The sequence below is a fragment of the Notolepis coatsorum genome, assembly GCF_963971535.1.
Source record: "Notolepis coatsorum genome assembly, chromosome: 5".
NCBI classification, from domain to species: domain Eukaryota; kingdom Metazoa; phylum Chordata; class Actinopteri; order Aulopiformes; family Paralepididae; genus Notolepis; species Notolepis coatsorum.
Window position 1 is genome coordinate 115143388 of NC_140169.1, and position 19970 is coordinate 115163357.

At 41.2% G+C, this 19970-nt stretch overlaps 1 protein-coding gene across 1 annotated transcript in view; it reads left to right on the forward strand.

Moving 5' to 3' along the window:
- The window catches only part of trmt6 (tRNA methyltransferase 6 non-catalytic subunit), a 35627-nt gene extending 16600 nt beyond the window's left edge, over nucleotides 1-19027 (forward strand). Inside the window, exons 7-12 of the mRNA XM_084314683.1 lie at nucleotides 8466-8636; nucleotides 11048-11265; nucleotides 11779-11843; nucleotides 14191-14293; nucleotides 17742-17828; nucleotides 18183-19027. Of these exons, the coding sequence (XP_084170809.1) occupies nucleotides 8466-8636; nucleotides 11048-11265; nucleotides 11779-11843; nucleotides 14191-14293; nucleotides 17742-17828; nucleotides 18183-18410 (872 nt within the window). The 3' untranslated portion in view covers nucleotides 18411-19027. The remainder of the gene's footprint in view (nucleotides 1-8465; nucleotides 8637-11047; nucleotides 11266-11778; nucleotides 11844-14190; nucleotides 14294-17741; nucleotides 17829-18182) is intronic.
- Nucleotides 19028-19970: the final 943 nt, after the last annotated feature.

Consider the following 19970-nt stretch of genomic DNA (forward strand, 5'->3'; position numbering starts at 1 on the left):
CCCCATACTTCAACACAATAACTGATATAAGGTGAGATGAGTGAGCAGTAGAGTGTTCTCATTGCCTCATACTCTAACACATCCTTTACTTTATTCATAACAAAAATACTCTTGGACATCTTTTTTTTAACGTGTGCTATGTGCGATTTCCATGTTAATTTATCATCCATAATCACACCAAGAAAACGAAATTCATTAACTCTCTCTATATCAGCTCCATCTATGGTCAGTACTATATTTTCATCTAGTTTTCGATTGCCAAAAATCATAAATTTAGTTTTTTTCAGATTCAGTGATAGCTTATTTACATCAAACCATTTCTTTAGCTTTGTCATTTCATACACAATATATTCAGCTAGTTCCTTTAAATTATTTCCAGAACAAAAAAAATGTGTATCATCAGCAAACAAGACAAACTGTAATAGTTTTGAAACATCACAAATATCATTAATATATAAAAGAAAGAGTTTGGGCCCCAAAACCGAACCTTGCGGTACCCCACATTCAATCTTCATGAACTCAGATTTGACATCTGCCAACTGCACATATTGTTGCCTATTGTGGAGATAACTACTCAACCATTCAAGAACCATTCCTCTCACACCATATGAACGTAATTTGGAAATTTGAATATTATGATCTAAGGTATCAAATGCCTTTTTTAAATCAATAAACACCCCTATTGTTAATTTCCTTTTATCTGTTGCTGTTGTTATTTCTTCAATAATATTCATTAAGGCAGTCGCTGTTGATCTGTTTTGCCTAAAGCCATACTGGCTTTCGCTCAGCAGTTTATTCTTTTCCACAAAACCATCTAACTTATGCGAAAACAGTTTTTCAAGCACTTTCGAGAACTGTGAGAGCAATGACACTGGTCTATAGTTAGTGAAGCTGTGCTTATCTCCTACTTTGTAAAGTGGGATCACTTTTGCTACCTTCATCCTGTCTGGAAAAATACCTGTCTGAAAAGAAAGATTACAAATATAACAGAGAGGTTTGATTATACAATCAATTGTCTTCTTCACTATAATCATATCTATCCCATCACTGTCAATGGATGTCTTATTCTTTGACTTTAATACAATGGACATGATTTCTGCTTCACTGACATTTCCTAAAAACATAGACTGCAGTACTTTACTATCTCCTCTCCATCCTTCCTGTAATGGTTCATCGTGTTTTTGAATGGCATCTGCCAAATTTGGCCCCACATTCACAAAAAAAGAGTTTAATTCATTAACCACCTCATTCATGTTTTTTATAGTCTTACTATTACTAATGAAATGGCTAGGCATTTTTATGGACGCTGATTTATTTCCCATTACCTTATTTAGAATGTCCCATGTGCCCTTTATATTATTTTTATTTTCGCCTAACAATCTATTGTAATAATCTTTCTTGGCCCGTCTCATAATGAATACTAACTTATTCTTATACACTTTGTATTTAGTTTCAGCAGCCTTTTTTCTACATTTGATAAAATCTCTATACAGTTTGTTTTTCTTTTTACATGCATTCTCTAACCCCTTTGTTATCCATGGTTTTCTATTGTCATTACTTCTTTGTTTATGTTGAACCATTGGGCAGTGCCTATCGTAAAGTGTCCGATAGATATCCAAAAAAGTGTTGTAAGCAGCATTGACGTCTTCTACATAGACCCCCTTCCATTCCTCATTCAAAAGATCATTCCTGAACATGTTTACAGCATCATCCCTTCTTAACCTTTTATATCTGTACCCATCCTCCTCCTTTGTTCTCTTCAATTGACAATCAAAAGTAACAAAAACAGGTAAGTGGTCACTTATATCATTTATGACTAATCCACTTATGATGTTATCCTTAAAGCTATTAATAAAAATATTATCTATTAATGTAGCAGAGGTTTCTGTTATTCTACTTGGCTTGCTGATCAGTGGATATAACCCTCTTCCATACAATAATTCAAGAAAATCTGCTGAAGCCTTGTGCTTAGAAACCTTTAGTAGGTCAATATTATAATCTCCACAAATAATAAATGTCTTATTTCCGTTTACCCTACTCAACAAATCATCCAATGTATCTGTAAATGTTTCTATCTTTGACCCAGGTCTCCTGTATATACAAGTAACAATTATATTGCTTATTTTTTCCATTTCAATTTCCACCGTTAAACATTCCATTATGTCATCAATAGCCATTGTCATATATCCAACTGGTTTACATTTTAAAATCTCCATCCACAAAAAGTGCCACACCTCCTGCTTTCTTACTTGTTCTGTTTATATGATATAGTTCATACCCGTCAATGTGGAAATCAACACCCCTTTCATCCTCCAACCATGTCTCCGATAAGGCTGGGCTATCAGCTTAAACTTGCCTTTAAGAGTATTCAAATAATCATTAATCTTATCAAAGTTTTTGTAGAGGCTTCTACAGTTGAAATGTATTAACGAAAATGTGTTATCTAATACTATACATTCACTAAATTGTTCCTCAGTATAATAATTACAATTGGCTTCAATGGAATTAAACACATGTCTTTCTGGGTCGATATCACATTCAAAGTCTTGTATTTTATCGTCACATAAATATTCGTCTGTTGATTCTGTCATATTTCATGGAATATATATATATATTCAACTGCTTTGCATTTCAAGTCATCGTCGACAAACACAGCTGCATTGTTGTTAAATTGTTCCTCTGTGTAGTATTCATATTCAAAATCATGTAATTTGTGTTCTGTGTATTCAGCTTTTGAGAGCGATTGGTACTCATCTCTATCGGTGTGCAGTCCCACTCGGTCATGTCCTTGTTCTTCCGTCATGATGGGTTTAGTCATCTGAATGGCTCCAGATCCTTCACCTCTCGAATTGTGACAACCCTGGCTTCTTCACGTGTCTTCCCGTTTAGCCGGATCATGATTTTACAATTCCTCGTCCACAGATAGTGACATCTGTGGTGTTATGGGTCAGAATTAGGGCTGGGCGATATGGCCTAAATATGATATCACGATATTTTCTGACCTTTCGGCGATACACGATACACATCACAATGTTTTTCCTTTTTTTCCCAAACAATTCATTATGAGGCTTACCAAGACAGTATTTGAGTTTGCAAGCGAACATTAAAGACAAAAGACTCATGCATTTAGCATTTTTATATTATATATTAGATTTAGATGATTGGATTCTTAGATTATATATTTAGCATTTTAGCCTTTCGTTTTTTTATATTAGATTAGATTTAGATGATTAGATTACATATTGTAACTATTTATTTATTTACATGTATGTATACATTTATTATTTGAACGGCTTAAGGCTATATCTGTACTTGATGTTTGTTTGTTGTGTTGCATACTTGAAATAAACTTCAATCAAATCAAACCCCCCCACTTAAAAACAAAAACCTGTGTTTAACCTAGCCATCTATAAAACATCATGCTAAAACTGTGAAACAAATGTCCTACTCCCCTAAAGAAAGAAATACATAGCAAACATGACTCAGTTATCCAATAGTGCTGCTGCTTTTTATTTTGTTAAAATCTTTTAGTTAATAAGACTAAAAGACTACAATATATATGACTACAAGGGCCAGAAGCCGACTTCATGACGGCTTCCTGTCCTCGCATCCCATTTCCGGTTTTCCGGTTAACGTTACATTTTCAACAACGGATTGCTGCTAATTAAACACTTCATGGAAACGGAGTAACGTTAACGTTATGTCGAGTTCATACGTGTAGTGTAGTATGAACTCCACATAACGTTAACATTACTCCGTGTCCACTGTTGCTGCCACTGTTGCGTCGCAGATGGATGGTACACTCTGTTAGCTCTAGGGATGGGAATTGATAGGATTTTATCAATACGATTCCATTATCGATTCTGCTTATCGATTCGATTCTTTATCGATTCTCTTATCGATACCTGATCGATTTATAATTTAAATAAATAAATTGGAAATGCAACAGAACTAAGCTGGTTAGAATAACAACATGCAACTTGACATTTCTGATTGTCATTTATTGTTGAGCCCCCATGTCAGGGGCGACAGTGGCTCGGGAGGTAGAGCAGTCGTCTGGCAATCCGGAGGTTCCCGGTTCGATTCCCGCTCCTCCCGGGCAGCGTGTCGATGTGTCCTTGAGCAAGACACTTAACCCCTAACTGCTCCCGATGAGCAGGTTGGCACCTTGCATGGTTGCCTCCGCCGTCGTTGTGTGAATGTGTGAGTGATTGGGTAAAATGTAAGGAACAAATTGTAAAGCACTTTGGATAAAAGCGCTATATAAAAAAGCAGCCATTTACCATGTCAGAAAAATACAAAAACTGTAAAAAATAAAACATTAACTATAGCCTACACTTAAATAAAATAATGTATTTGAGATTCTCTTAACACTTTGGTTGCCTTGGGTTAAATTAATGATATACCATAGATTGCCAGCGCTAGTTGTCTATGGAGAAAGTCCCCTTCTTTGCAGGGCTATAACTTTTTAAATTCTATTGCTACATTGCCATTATTAGGGCCCATTCAAAGTCCTATATGTATTGTTCATTGTGTAGCAACGTTAAACTTTTTCATTCACATATTCATAGTAAAGTATGGTCTAATGTATAAGTATGTTTTCATCTCTTTCTGCAACTTTCTCCAGAACGTGATATATAGCCCCAAATGCATTATATTGATGATGAAATACAGTTTGATGGCAATCAGCGCGATATAAAAAATTCCAACTAGACGTACTTCTAGAAGTTACTACACGTCATCTGATGTTGACCGGATGGGCGAGGGGGCGTTTATAATTCCGTGGGCAGCGTTATACCAATCATCTAATGTGGGTCAAATGTTGATAAAAGCAGTTAGTATCGAAGATGGTAACGTTACACGCTGAAACTCACCCCAGTCTCCGCGCGCCGTTGGGCGATCATCGTCGAGTAGAAATTTTATCATTATGGGATATATTATTACCCGGTCCATCTCCAGCTTGTATAATGGTATATACGTCCAAATCATGTTGTTTATCGAGTTATTGGCAATCGATCGCTATGTAGAGGGACGAGCTAGAGTGCCGGAACCTATACCGAGTCCCCGGAAGTAATAGGGCCGACCAGCAAAACCTCTACTGCGCTTCCTGTTAAGCGGTTGCGCCGATCGGCCACCAGATGGCGCTCCTGAACCGCCAGAGAGCTCAGTGGGTCCTGCTGATGGATCTCAGGCCAGCGGAGGGGGAATATGAATCCGATTCCAGATTTTTGAAATATTGATATAAGGACGCTGTACAGCGTCCCCCGGCAACTTTAGCATGGCCAGCAATGACGCTGTAAAGCGTTTTTAGGCAGTCAAAGTGTTAAAATGTATTTATTTTTTTATTCTTAAACTAATTTAATCTATTGAATAACAGGTCGTTATTCCTCTGACTTCTGTCTCACACACACACACACACACACACACACACACACACACACACACACACACACACACACACACACACACACACACACACACACACACACACACACACACACAGAGCTCCCTCCCCGGGCCCCTGTCCTGTAAGGTATTGGCTTGTGTTGCTACACGGACACATTTGTATGTTGCACCATGGTACTTCCTGTCTGACAGACTCAGAGTAGAGACTTAGTAAACAGACACTCCGGCTCTTATTATATATGAACTAAAGAGTACAAGGTTTACACAACAGTCCCCACCCGCTGTTTTATTGTATTTGTACCTGTACTATCCGCTGTCAGCTGTTTATCTCTCTTTGTGAGCTTGATTAAATAGCGTTAGCTCACGTTAGCTAGTGATAGCTCCGCGGCTAATTTGAGCTCACGCTAAACTAAATCAATGACTAGGTTCTAAAGCATTCAAGTAGTTTTCACTGCACATAGAAGTAGCCAAACAGTGGGAGCATTTCGGGAGCATATTACCAAAACCCAGGCAATTTCGAGCCCTTAATGAATCAAATAGAGTCTGCCATGGCTACATGCTAACGCTAACATTATTGCGCAACTAGGAAAAACCTGGCAGCGATAAGGGAATCGAAAGTCACGGGAGCCACACGGTTCCAGGCATCGGCCAATTAGGAACCGGTTCCCGATTCCCATCCCTAGTTAGCTCCGTAGCTAATCCGCTCATAGACTAACTTACCGATAGCAGTACCGTTAACGTCGGAGCTTACTCCTGGGTTTCAGGGGGCATCCCTAGCACCGAGCCACCGCCTCTCTGTCTCTGGCTAGGTGTGTGCGCTTGCGTGCGTGTATGTGCGTGTAGATGACGTAATTTGGGCAAGTGTGTGTGTGACTGACTTTTTTTTTCTGCGATTGGGAGAGGCGAGAGAGAGAGGAAAGCATTTAGCACTGCGCTTGTAAGTCTCATCTCAGCCGCGGCGGCCTCTAACAAAACATCACGATATCCACGATACGTTTAAAAAGTGTATCGTTAATGAACTGTACCCGATATTTATATAATATCGTCATATCGCCCAGCCCTAGTCAGAATTGACCATTATAAGGCGGTCGAGTGGCGTAGCGGAGATTGCGCTAATCACCAATGCAAGAGGCTGCGGTCTCGACTCCCGGAGTCAGCATTGCCCTGCGGCTTGGGCTGGTCGTCATACTAACTCGTTTGGCTGAGTTAGGGGGATGGAAGTCGTGGGTGGTAATCTGGCGTTGTGGACAGCGACGCCTACAGGTCAGGTCTGGGCGCCTGCTCAGTGAAAGGCAGGAAATGGTGAAGGCAGCGTGACCTCCCACGCGTTATGCTTCACCAATGAGAGTCCTCGCTGCCAGGTGAAAAAAGAGCCACTGGCTGTCTCCACATGTGTCGGAGGAAGCATGTGGTGGACTTCAGGGTTCCCTTGTACCGACCAGTAGGAGGAACATGCGCACAACAACCAGGTAGGGGAGGGGAGGAAGGGAATTGGCATAACGACTAAATTGGGATGGGGAGAAAAATAGAAAAATCAGGTGGAGAAAGAGTTATTTGTATAGATGTGCAGTGTGACATTTCCCAAGACAGCTTTGAACTGCATATGGAGTCATTCTGATTATGTTCCCAGTTTGTGCTCTGCCTTGGGTTTCATATCTGTGTTTATTGAGCTAAAAAACAATGTATAGGTTATATAAAGAATGATATCATCAAGGCATGTGGATTTATAATATATTTTATTGAAAAGTAGGCTACTTTGGCTTACACATTATATTCCAAATAAAATAAGTCCATCAATAGACTCGCATGCATAACTCGTCGAAGTCAGAGTGTCAGACTAGCTTAGCCATAATGTTGTTGACTGGCTGGCGCAGCTCGGAGGGTCTCTCTTCGGGGACAACTTATTGACGAGAGTAGAGTTAAATGAATGGAGAATTAAAGTAGCCTCAGAGTTCCACTTTCCAATTCAGCACCACGGACAGCACCCAGCATCCCATACACACACACACACTCACACAGCAGCTCTGCTACAGAGATGCACTGAAGACGGGGATCAAGCAGGTTACTTTGACCCAATTTGGAATTATTTTCACAGGCCATTATGGTTATGACCGGAGAGATTGTAATTTAGCGGAAAATGGAAACGCTGGTATGTATTTTAGTTCCTGTTGGGGGAGGGGTGCCAGAGGGATTTGGAGTAGGCCTACAAGTCTATACTGCAAGAAAACAATCGTTCCCAGGAATGAAAGGGAGGTGTGGGGTGTCTAGAGTCAAAGATGAATGAGTCAAATTGAATCCACAGAACTACCCACAACTTTCATTGCTGCATTCCATGCCATCAACAGCCAATATTCTCTGCTGGGTAATATATTACCCATAACACCACAGATGTAACAATGTATTTTAGAGACCTTCAGAATTGAATAATTAAAAAATAAAAATTATTACATGTCTTAACACAATAGAAGGGTTAATAGTGGAGTATTTCTTTGCTCTGTAATGTAACACTTGGACAAAAGATATTGTCAGGTTTGAAGGGTCTCGCTAATGTCATTTTCATAAATAATGTCACCCCTGAGGCTGGGTGGCGCAGCGGACTAAGCGCTCATCACCAACGCGAGAGACTAGTTCGAATCCGGCTGTCGGCGTTGCCTCCGGCTTGGCCGGCCGTCATACTGGCTCAATTGGCAGAGTCAGCGGGAGGGATGCCGGTGGGTGGTAATCTGGTCGCTGTAAACAGCGACTCCTACAGTTGTTCAGGGCGCCTGCACAGCGAGGAAGGGAGATGGTGAGGGTAGTGTGAACACGTTACACCTCACCAATGAGAGTCCACGCTGGCAGGTGAAGAGAAGTGGCTGTGCTGACCCCATGTGATAGTATCTATCAACCCTCCCTAGACCGACCAGTGGGGGGCACATGCGAGCAACGACCAGGAAGGGGAGGGGGGAATTGGCATGACGACTAAAATTGGGATGGGAGAAGAACACAAAAACAGGAGAAGAAAAAGTGGATAAAATAATAATAATGTCACCCGTTTGTCTTTGCTCTTCCTCCTCCAGGCTATGGTGCAGTGGTCCAGATGTACCCCGGAGGAGGACCGGTCCGGGCGTGCGTGGACAACTTTGGCTTCCCCGCTCACTTCCACGACGCGCTCCACGAGTTTCCCATCTGCCGTGTCAACGCTCTGCTGGTGGGCAACTTGGACACCACTGCCAGAGACACCGATGCCGGTAGGGTGGCGTGGCTGATAATGGAGGTTTTGGCTCCCAAAAAGCAGCCATGTCAGCAGACAGCTGTATCGCCTTTGGGGAAAGAATCTGCCATATGCCACCTGCCCATCATCTACTGCAGCAGCTGCTAGAGTGTTGTTTGCTAATTGTTGTAAGGCTGGGCTCTTAAGTAGTTTGGGATACAAAACTCATCTTCTACCTTGTGATCGCTGAAAGGCGGGGGGGGGGGGTGGTGGATCTAATAGTTTATCTTGGGAGGGGAGCAATACTGCAATGGTAATTCCCTCAGAGCGAGGGCATGCATTAAACATCGGACTTCAGCAAAAGGTTTGGGTTCGTGTTCTAAAGTAAACTTGTAAAGAAGATCAGCATGACATCACAAAAACCTAGTGAGCTAGGCCTCTCGTGTCAAACTATGCTAAATCAGCAGTCTCACCTCTATCTAAAGTCTCTTACCTCTTATCTAAAGTATCTTACCTCTATCTGAAGTCTCTTATCTAAAGTCTCTTACCTCTTATCTAAAGTCTTGCCTCTTATCTAATGTCTTACCTCTTATCTAAAGTCTTACCTCTATCTAAAGTCTCTTACCTCTTATCTAAAGTATCTTACCTCTTATCTAAAGTCTTGCCTCTTATCTAAAGTTTTACCTCTTATCTAAAGTCTTACCTCTAAAGTCTTTCCTCTTATCTAAAGTCTTACCTCTATCTAAAGTCTCTTACCTCTTATCTAAAGTCTCTTATCTAAAGTCTCTTATCTAAAGTCTTACCTCTTATCTAAAGTCTTACCTCTATCTAAAGTCTCTTACCTCTTATCTAAAGTATCTTACCTCTTATCTAAAGTCTCTTACCTCTTATCTAAAGTCTCTTACATCTTATCTAAAGTCTTACCTCTTATCTAAAGTCTTACCTCTTATCTAAAGTCGTACCTCTTATCTAAAGTATTACCTCTATCTAAAGTATCTTACCTCTTATCTAAAGTCTCTTACCTCTTATCTAAAAGTCTCTTACCTCTTATCTAAAGTCTCTTACCTCTTATCTAAAGTCTCTTACCTCTATCTAAAGTCTTACCTCTTATCTAAAGTCTTACCTCTTATCTAAAGTCTTACCTCTATCTAAAGTCTCTTACCTCTTATCTAAAGTATCTTACCTCTTATCTAAAGTCTCTTACCTCTTATCTAAAGTATCTTACCTCTTATCTAAAGTCTCTTACATCTTATCTAAAGTCTTACCTCTTATCTAAAGTCTTACCTCTTATCTAAAGTCGTACCTCTTATCTAAAGTATTACCTCTATCTAAAGTATCTTACCTCTTATCTAAAGTCTCTTACCTCTTATCTAAAAGTCTCTTACCTCTTATCTAAAGTCTCTTACCTCTTATCTAAAGTATCTTACCTCTTATCTAAAGTCTCTTACCTCTTATCTAAAGTTTCTTACCTCTATCTAAAGTCTCTTACCTCTATCTAAAGTCTTACCTCTATCTAAAGTCTTACCTCTTATCTAAAGTCAGCAGTCTTACCTCTATCTAAAGTCTTACCTCTTATCTAAAGTCAGCAGTCTTACCTCTATCTAAAGTCTTACCTCTTATCTAAAGTCAGCAGTCTTACCTCTATCTAAAGTCTTACCTCTTATCTAAAGTCAGCAGTCTTACCTCTATCTAAAGTCTTACCTCTTATCTAAAGTCAGCAGTCTTACCTCTATCTAAAGTCTTACCTCTTATCTAAAGTCAGCAGTCTTACCTCTATCTAAAGTCTTACCTCTTATCTAAAGTCAGCAGTCTTACCTCTATCTAAAGTCTTACCTCTTATCTAAAGTCAGCAGTCTTACCTCTATCTAAAGTCTTACCTCTTATCTAAAGTCAGCAGTCTTACCTCTATCTAAAGTCATCTACTAGTAAGCGAGCGACCACTGCAGTCCCCGTCATCTGCTGTCATCACCACCATTCCTCCCAGGTGTTGGGCTCCTCATTCACTCCCATTCTTTTTGATGACTTAGTCTAAATATCATACTTCTGAAGCATAACCAAACAATAGTATTCTGTGTAATATACTGTGTCAAAGGTACTGTTTTTTTTAAGATAATGTTGCCATTTTCAAATGATCAGCAAATGAACTATTTCTGTGACCAGTGCTGGTCACATCTAACAACAAGAGGAGGCCAGATGACCTTAATATACAGTTAGCAGTGATGGGTGTAGCAGTCACTTGTAATGACTAAAGCTGAGGTTAAATGTCGATACTACTGTAGGCCTACTGCTGGTAAATTATATGACCATTTGTGAACAAGTGCTGTCCTGGATTGTCAAGAAAAAGTCCTCGACAATTATTTCTCAAAAAGAGTGGGAACCCTGTCATGTCATGTGACCTCTTCAGAATTGTGTGACATTAAGGATTATTCTCATCCCCCAACTGTACAGCCTCACAACATTCCGCCAGGGTGGTGGTGGCGGAGGAGCGGAGCCAGCCTGAGGGAGAGCAGCAGCAGGGCAGCCCAGAAGAGCAGAACATGGAGACCAAGCCCAGCACTAACCCAGCCCAGGACAGGGAGAAGGAGGAGAACATGGAGACCAAGCCCAGCACCAACCCAGCCCAGGACAGGGAGAAGGAGGAGAAGGAGAAACGCAGGGAGATTAGAGTACGTCCGCTCACCTGGCAGACAGACATTTAGAGTCATCTGTTTTGCAAGTCTGAGATTTAGGATAATGTGTTTATTAGACCATTTCTATTCTATTATTTGTTAATTTTTTTGCTGCATTTTTACGTCCGTGTGTGTGTGTGTGTATATATATATATATATGTGTGTTACTAACCTAGAGAAAAGTGTGTTGACTAAAGACTAACCAGTAACTAACCGTACTGTCATGCACTTAATATACTAGCCTACACTGTAGCACTCAACACTTTGATGAACATTGTTACTCAGCTGATGTACCTGATGACTCGTACAGAACTTGTAAGTCGCTTTGGATAAAAGCGTCCGCTAAATGACAAAATGTAAATGTAGTGAACATTTGCTGGGCATGTATGCAATTTCTTATCGTGGCTTTTTGAAGAGATTTCTCTTCAGGACACAGATGAAATGCTGCTTGGACTGAAAACATGGTATCGGATCAATGAAAGCGTTTTATTTCTTGTGTGATTTTAACAGGCTCAGGAGAAGAGGAAGAAGCTGGCAGCTGCTGCCGCCCTGCTGGAGGGGAGGAATGCTGACGGGTCAGTGTCGCATCCCTGTCTTGACTCCTCTTTTCCCTTCAGCACTACCTCAACTCTTTCAGCTGACACCGGCACCACCTTTTCACTTCCAATACCCCTTCTGAGAACTAAACTCCATGTTCCTGCCCCGTTCTGAGAACTAAACTCCATGTACCTGCCCCCTTCTGAGAACTAAACTCCATGTACCTGCCCCGTTCTGAGAACTAAACTCCATGTTCCTGCCCCGTTCTGAGAACTAAACTCCAAGTACCTGCCCCGTTCTGAGAACTAAACTCCATGTTCCTGCCCCGTTCTGAGAACTAAACTCCAAGTACCTGCCCCGTTCTGAGAACTAAACTCCATGTATGTTCCTGCCCCGTTCTGAGAACTAAACTCCAAGTACCTGAAAGCTTGTTGACTTGTTGAAACAATGAGACCTTTTAATGACTGGACTGCAGGGTGAGCCGGGTTTAATTAAAATCGATCAAATGCCACAAACCTTTAATGAGCAATAATTAGGGATGCCCCGATCGATCGGCCACCGATCGTTATCGGCCGATACTCGCTGAAGCTCTCACTCGCTGTCTGTCTCAGACACACACGACCTGCAAACTGCCGCTGCTCCTCCTCCCTAGCCCCGCCCGCCCCCGTGTAGAGTTTGTAAACAAAGAGGACTGAGAGGCGGCTCCTCTGCTCGAGTCTGTAGTGCATTCGACCTGCGCTAACGTTAGCTACCTAGCTATCGTTACTGTTTAAACAAAATTACCCAGTCAACTATTCACGTTTAGTAGGCAACTAGGCATTGTCTAACGGTATTTAGCCGGCTAGTTACCGATAGCTCCTGATATCAACAAATGATCCAGAAAGTCTAGTAGTCCATGTTCATACCTCCGTTAGCTTGCGTTAGCTTGCGTTAGCTGACGTTAGTTTACTGTTTAAAACGAAATGTCCCATTGAACTAAAGTTCTGTCTTAACGTCATCTAGCCGGCTAGCAGTAGCTACAGATAGCTCTTGATATCAATGTCTTATAACATTGATTTAATGCGTATTCAAGCTGAGGGCTTGCTGAATGTGAAATGACCAAAGCACAGTAACGTTACCAATAGGGTCCCGCTGCAGCGCCGGAGAATCCTTTTTGGAGCTGGAGGCTACTAGAGTACACACAGACAGTGGAGCTGTTTGCAGATAGCGAGCATTTTGACTTGTTGCGTGGTGGCGATGTCTCGCAGATAATACAAGTACAAGTCTAATTATATAATATATATATTTTATAAAAAAAATTAAATAAAAAAATTATATAAAATAATTTTTTATTTCTTTTTAATCAAAAACAATCGGTATCGGATCGGTATCGGCCGATATGGCTCACGACGATCGGTGATCGGTATCGGTGGCAAAAAACGTGATCGGGGCATCCCTAGCAATAATCGATTTTCGATTAGTATTTTATACGACCATTGTGAAATATTGAGCTGAACGAATGCAGAGGATCTCTGGCAATCCTTTTGGGGTAAGCATAAGTCATGAAAGCATTTTTCCATTGTGATCTCATTAACTCTTTTGACAGTGGTTGTGATGAATTGTTTCCTGTTCATACAAATCCAGTCAAGCATGGCGATACCAGCATCTCTGAAAGTCCTGACGTGGTGAAAAATAACGATGGCCTTGCAGTTCCTCTCATCCACAGCGAGGCACTTGTTATACAGCCAATCTGAGCTTGTTGATGGGTGAAGGGCCGCGCGGTCGGTAACGCTGCAGCTATTGATTCCTTTTGTTTAGGGAGCTCACCTGGGTCACCCCTAGCATCAAGGCAGCCATGTTATAAACACTGTCACCTAAGTCGACCTCCGGGCCCAATCTGCACCCAACTCCTTATTAAACGCATACATGAAATCAGTGAGCCGTACAGACTCCCAAAATTAGCACTGAACGGCACAGGAAGTCCTTCATTCCGACAGCCATCAGACTTTATAATGCATCACTGTACTATCTTTCTGGACTTTTACTTTTAAACAGACATTGTACAATTTTACACTTTTACTGTATATTTCTGTATATCCCGGACCTTATTTATTCTTAGTCTTATTTTTATTCTTATTCGTCACTTTTGTCTTTGTCTACCTAAATGTTTACTGTGAGCGATTTGTAGTGCCAAATTTCCCTCGGGATGAATAATGTATTTTTATTCTATTCTATTTCTATTGTATGTAAAATATTGACACGAATGCGTACAGTAGATGGAAGCTAGTAATACGGCGGTAACTCAAATGTTGCACGCTGGTAATTCAAATCAAAACGTTGCTTACCCGCTGCACACATGGAAGGGATCGTGTTTTTCCAACCCCATTCTCTCCATCTCCTCTACAGATTGGTCATAGCCAGCCGGTTTCACCCATGCCCAGTTTTAATGGGCCTGATCAAGTTCCTCGCCCCTTCCAGGCCCTTCGTGGTGTACTCCCAATACAAAGAGGTAAGATCTGCTTGTAATGGTAAATGGACTGCACAGTGTTGGGCAGTAGCTAGCTACAAGTAGCGATGCTACATAGCTTAGCTACATTTTTCACTAGCCTGATGGTAGCGTCGCTACGTTTGAACCAAGTAGCGTTCTCTGTAGTGTAGCTATTTTTTGACCCAAGTAGTGATGTAGCGTGAGCAAACGCTACACGCTACTGTCCGGAGAAACTGCCTGGACTGCTAAATAAAGATTTGTGGAAAAGAAAAATCCCCGGAGAAAACCCAATATGATTGGTTTGTTGGTTTAGATATGAGTGACGACTCGCGATTGGGTAAGGTTAGGGCAAAACATTACGGGGTAGGCCAATCAGAGGCAGGATAGGGCGGGGCATGCCACTCCAAGGCTCCGCAAACCAGGAAGTGAAAATCAAAACACAGACCACATGAACCAGTCCGCGCGAAATGGGATTCAATGTTTCCAGTGAAACTGATGGCATTGATGAAGTTGACGTCCAGGACCAGTAGGCCAGCTGCCGGGCCGACCTCCCCTTTGGAAGCGGATTCTTCTTCGGCTCCCACACAATGCGCCGTCTCCATGGCCGTATCTGCCTTGCCGTATCTGCTCTCAACTTCCCACACGTCCAGCACTAATTTGAGAACACACATTCATGAAAAGCTTTGCATAACTATTGCCATCTTTTCCCAAACAGCACACAAGTCCGTGCACTTTTTTGTCAACAGCTTTAACTAACAGATAGAGATAGCTGCTATCATGTTTCACTGTAGGCAGAAAATGAACAATATTATGGGGGTGGGGAAAAGAAAAGGCAAACTAACATAAATACACACACTAAGAGGAAAAAGATCATCTAGAGCAGTGGTTCTCAACCTGTGGGTCAGGACCCCCAGGGGGGCTCCCCACATGATTTGGGGGGGTCCGCAGATGACAGTGAAGTGACCATTTAAGGCCTTTTTTGTGAGGCCATGGAATGTTTTGTGAGTTACATATTTAAATACATTTGGTAATTTAGCTGACGCTTTTATTCAAAGCAACTTACAAATTGTGTACAACAAGTCAGCAGGAGCGGTACATATCTAGCAGCCAAGGGTAAGTAGTATTGTTTGTCTAGCAGTGTCGAGCTTGAGTGTTATACTCTTGAGTACATACTGTAGTAGTGTAGACATATTAGCATAGTTGGTAGTAGTATAGACATGGTAGCATAATAGTAAAATGCAGTAAGAAAGTTATTATTAGTTAAAATTAAGATATTGAAGAAGTGTGTTTTTTGGTTGATGAAAAGTGGGCAGGTTTCAGCTAGGAGAGGGTATCAGGCAGCCAGAAGATGCAGAGTTTAGAGATAAATAATAAATAAAGATAGAATAGAAAAGAAAAATACCATTACTGCATCAAAATTTATTCAAGTCATGGCACAAAAATGTGTTTGTTCTGTTCTATTGATGTCTGTTCATGTAATGATGGATTTCGTTAATGTCTGTTTTGTGAGACAAATGTTTCTTGCACTTTTTCTTTGGCCAGGTTGTCATTTTGCTACTGTGGTTTGAGTTGAAACAGTAGTTTATCCTGTGCTGAAAAGTCTCCATTCCAATAGAGATAGTATATATTTTGGTGTTTGATTATTGTTTCACTGCCTTTATTTATTACGTTTCCACAGTTTTTTCCTCATACTTTATTAACATTTTGTACATGATACCGCAAGGTACATTAATATTAATACAAGTTCATGTTAAAACGATGACACAAAAAGCCAGACAGAGGGCTTGTTTCCAGTTTCAGTTTGTTTTATAATAAACAATCAAACTGAGCATTTTTTGCCTGCCCATTTGTTTGGTGGAAACTTGATCATGAAGTAAAAAAAGAAGAAAAAAAGTAGCTAGCTATTTTTGCCATGTTCTTGTAGTGTAGCTTGCTAAATTTGTCTGGGGATAGCTTCCGTTGTAGTTGAGCTATATTTAATCGAGAGTAACTTGTAGTGTAGCTTACTACATTTTCCAAGTAGCTTGCCCATCACTGGGACTGCATTTATGTAGCACTTTTATCCAAAGCGCTTTTACAATTTGTTCCTCACATTCACCCATTCACACGCTGACGGCAGAGGCAACCAAGAGGACCAAAGGAATCTCCTATCTATTGCTTTTTATTACAGGTTCTAAACTGTCTGGTATTAAACTGTGTGGGTATCAAGCAAGAAAGACTGTCAGGCTTTAAAACTGTAAGACCCAGGCCTAGAACTGCGCCGTGAGAGAGGGAACTGCACCATGAGAGGGAGGTTTGCCCTGAGTGGGAGGTTCGAAGGGTAAAAGTGTGTATCAAACAAGAGGGAAGACTGTCGGGTTTTAAACTGTGGATATCAAACGGAAGGTAAAGACGACTTTGAACTGTTAAACAGTAATCCAGAACAATCTTATTGCACTGTAAAAAACTGTGATTTTATAGTATGTCTGCACGTTATGTGCTCATTTCATGTATTTTCTATTCCACTAAAACTGAATCAAACCATAAACAAAGAGGTATGTTAGGATGTTAGATCCTAGTGTGAAAAAATGATTTTATATGTCTGCTCATTTTACCCTTGCTATTATTTTACTTATTTTAACTTTTATTTCTATGCCCCACTATCCACTGGGTGCACACTATGACCTTTATCATGTTTTGTAATGTATTACAGAAATTCAAGAAGCCTATTGGAATGTGAGGTTCTGATATGATTTGATTAATATATCTGCATTATTTTATCCCACTTTATGCTTTGCTCTTGCTACTTGTTTTACACAGATTTTTATGTCTTATTTCTTACTGATGTAAAGCACTTTGAACTGCAATCCCCTGTATGAAAGGTGCTATACAAATAAAGTTATTATTATTATTATCTTATCTAACCATGCAAGGTGCCAACCTGCTCATCGGGAGCAATTAGGTGTTAAGTGTCTTGGACACTGCCGGGAGGAGAGGGAATCAAACCAGGAACCTTCCGATTACCAGGCGACTGCTCTATCTCCTGTGCCACTGTCGCCACTGCTTGTACTCTCTCTGCATAGAAATTGATAATACGACCCCTACTGTAATCGTACCATTGACCTCTCCTGAGGCTAATTAGTGTTTTCTGTTGGATTGCTCTCTCATCATTAAGCGCCATTACTGGGCTTATTGCTGGTACCTCCTGAGGGAAATCTCCCTATTAAATGACTGCAGTGGACGCTCCTCTCACTAGGAGTCTAGGAGTTATAATGGCATTCCAGCTGTTATTGCCTCTGTTATGCTAATGTTGCCTTTTAAAGCCACTCTCTTTGTGCATCTTCTCTTTTGACGCTGTGTCCTCCTTCCCCATCTTTCTCCCTCGCCTCCCCGCCCCGGTCTCTCTCGCCTCCCCTCCCCGCCCCGGTCTCTCTCCCCTCCCCTCCCCGCCCCGGTCTCTCTCCCCTCCCCTCTCCTGTCTCTCCTGCAGCCTCTAATCGAGTGCTTCACGAAGCTCAAGGAACAACGCTGCGCGATCAACCTCAAACTCGCCGACTCCTGGCTCAGACATTACCAGGTGATTCTCGCTGTAAATTCTGCCGTCTAAACGCCGTCTTCGTGCTCTCTGAATTGTTTTTCAACACACCGTCTGTGACCTCTGTTGACTGTACAGTATCAGGGTTCCTTTGGTTTATTTTCTGCCTTAAAAAGGTCTTAAATGTGATTTTGATAGGTCTTAAAAATTTATTTGATTAGGAAGTTACTTCTATGTTGCAATAACTTCTGTCATGTTAATGTGTTCGTATTCCGTATAGAATTACTTTTCATTTAATTTTCCTTCATACTCTTTTGCCCATATGGCAGCGAAATATGTATTAAATTCTATTCAAAGTGGTGTTAAAAACTCTGACATTTAACTTCTTTTTTTAAGGTGTTGCCCAACAGGACACATCCAGTCCTTTCGATGAGCGGGGGCGGTGGCTACGTCCTCTCTGGGACCACGGTCGCCGTGGTCGACTTCAAACCCGCGGGCTCCAAACCCACGGGCTCCAACCCCGTGGTTGACTCCAAACCCGTGGTTGACTCCAAACCCGCAGCCTCCCAACAAACGGACGAACCGGCGGCAAAAAAACTCAAACTGACAGAAACCGAAGGATAAACGACCCCCCTCCTCCTCCCCAAGATGCCATCTCTTTGACTGCCTGCCACCTCAGATGACATATAACATAGATGACATATAGATGACATGTGTCAGTAGCCCAGAGTGACATCCCTCTCGGCACCGACCTGCTCCTCCTCCTCTGAATGGATCTGACACATCTGGATCAGCGGAGAGACACACGTGTCCGGTCTGCATTCGTCGTGATGATGTCTCCTGTCGTGTGTTTTTCAGATCAGCGCACGCGGGGTGGAGAGCGGAGGTTGCGTGTGCTACTGTATGCCAGTTTGAGACTGTATCCAGTCGTTTGCCGTTTTTGTGTTTTTATGTGAGGAATGCCGGAGGTCTCGAATCTTCAGCGGTTTGTTTGGAAGGAACCATAGGTTTTGGGTCTCGCGCTACATAGAGACCAGCTGCACACGAGCAAGGCCGTTTTTGTTTGGTTGTGTCCACCTGCCCTCTTCTAGCTTTTAATGGAGAGAAATGTGTCCTTTTTATTTTCATTTGAAGCAGAACGCGCTGTGTAGAACATGAACCTTGCTATGGCAGCTTTGTACTGTGGATTGTGCGTCTGCATATAATGTTTGCACATAATAAAATGCAGCTATAAAAAGGAAGGCTTATTTGTAATGATTGTGATATGACAAGATACCCTTTTTCTTTTTCAAATGAAGAAAAAAAATATGAATGGCTGAAAGGTATATATTTGGTCACAGAATTATTCATTTTTATTGATCGCAGACTAAACAAACATTTAAGAACACAATCATTTAAAACGCTGGAACAATTTGGCATAGCACACTTGGAATATATAGACCTCTGAACAAATCAACAAAGCATATTTTCTCAATTATCTCATATATATATATATAAAAGTTTCCATGCTGATTCTTTTGACAACATCAAATTATGACTGATGCAAAGATAAACTCAACAAATTAATCTTTGTGGCAAGGCTCCATGTTATTGTTATTTTACATGTTTCTTTCTCTTTTCTATTTGAATTTTCTTAAACAACTTAGTTGGTAGCCGTAGATAACGGGCATCCACTGACGGTGTTTTGATTTTCCGTCTGTCAGTGGGGCTGTTACCCGTTCTGTACCCGCTCCGTCTCATTCATTCACTCTTGTTTTCACTCAGCTTGGCAGCAATCTTCTGAAGCTCCATGTCCATTGCTGCTAGGCTGTCCTGAAACACAAACAGTAGGGGTTACTTCACATTACTGATTTACACCTTATTTACATTTACATGCCATAGTATTTTCTATGCGGTTTGGCTGTTTTAGGTCACTGAAAACGGTCCTTTTTGAAAACTGGCATGGTGAAGATTTTCAGAATATTAAAAAAAAAAAAAAACACTATTCATATAGACGGGTGATACCAGAGCTTATGGGGAAAACTCATGACTAATGGCCCTGTCGACACATTTCTTTGAACATGTAGTATTTTCTCTGCAATCAGGACCAGGGAGAGCTCTCTGCTGCCTCCCTTCCAGCAATCCAGGTCATTTCATGTGATCCTTTTGCGGACTGGTGAGATTTTCTAAAACAAGGTTTGTGGA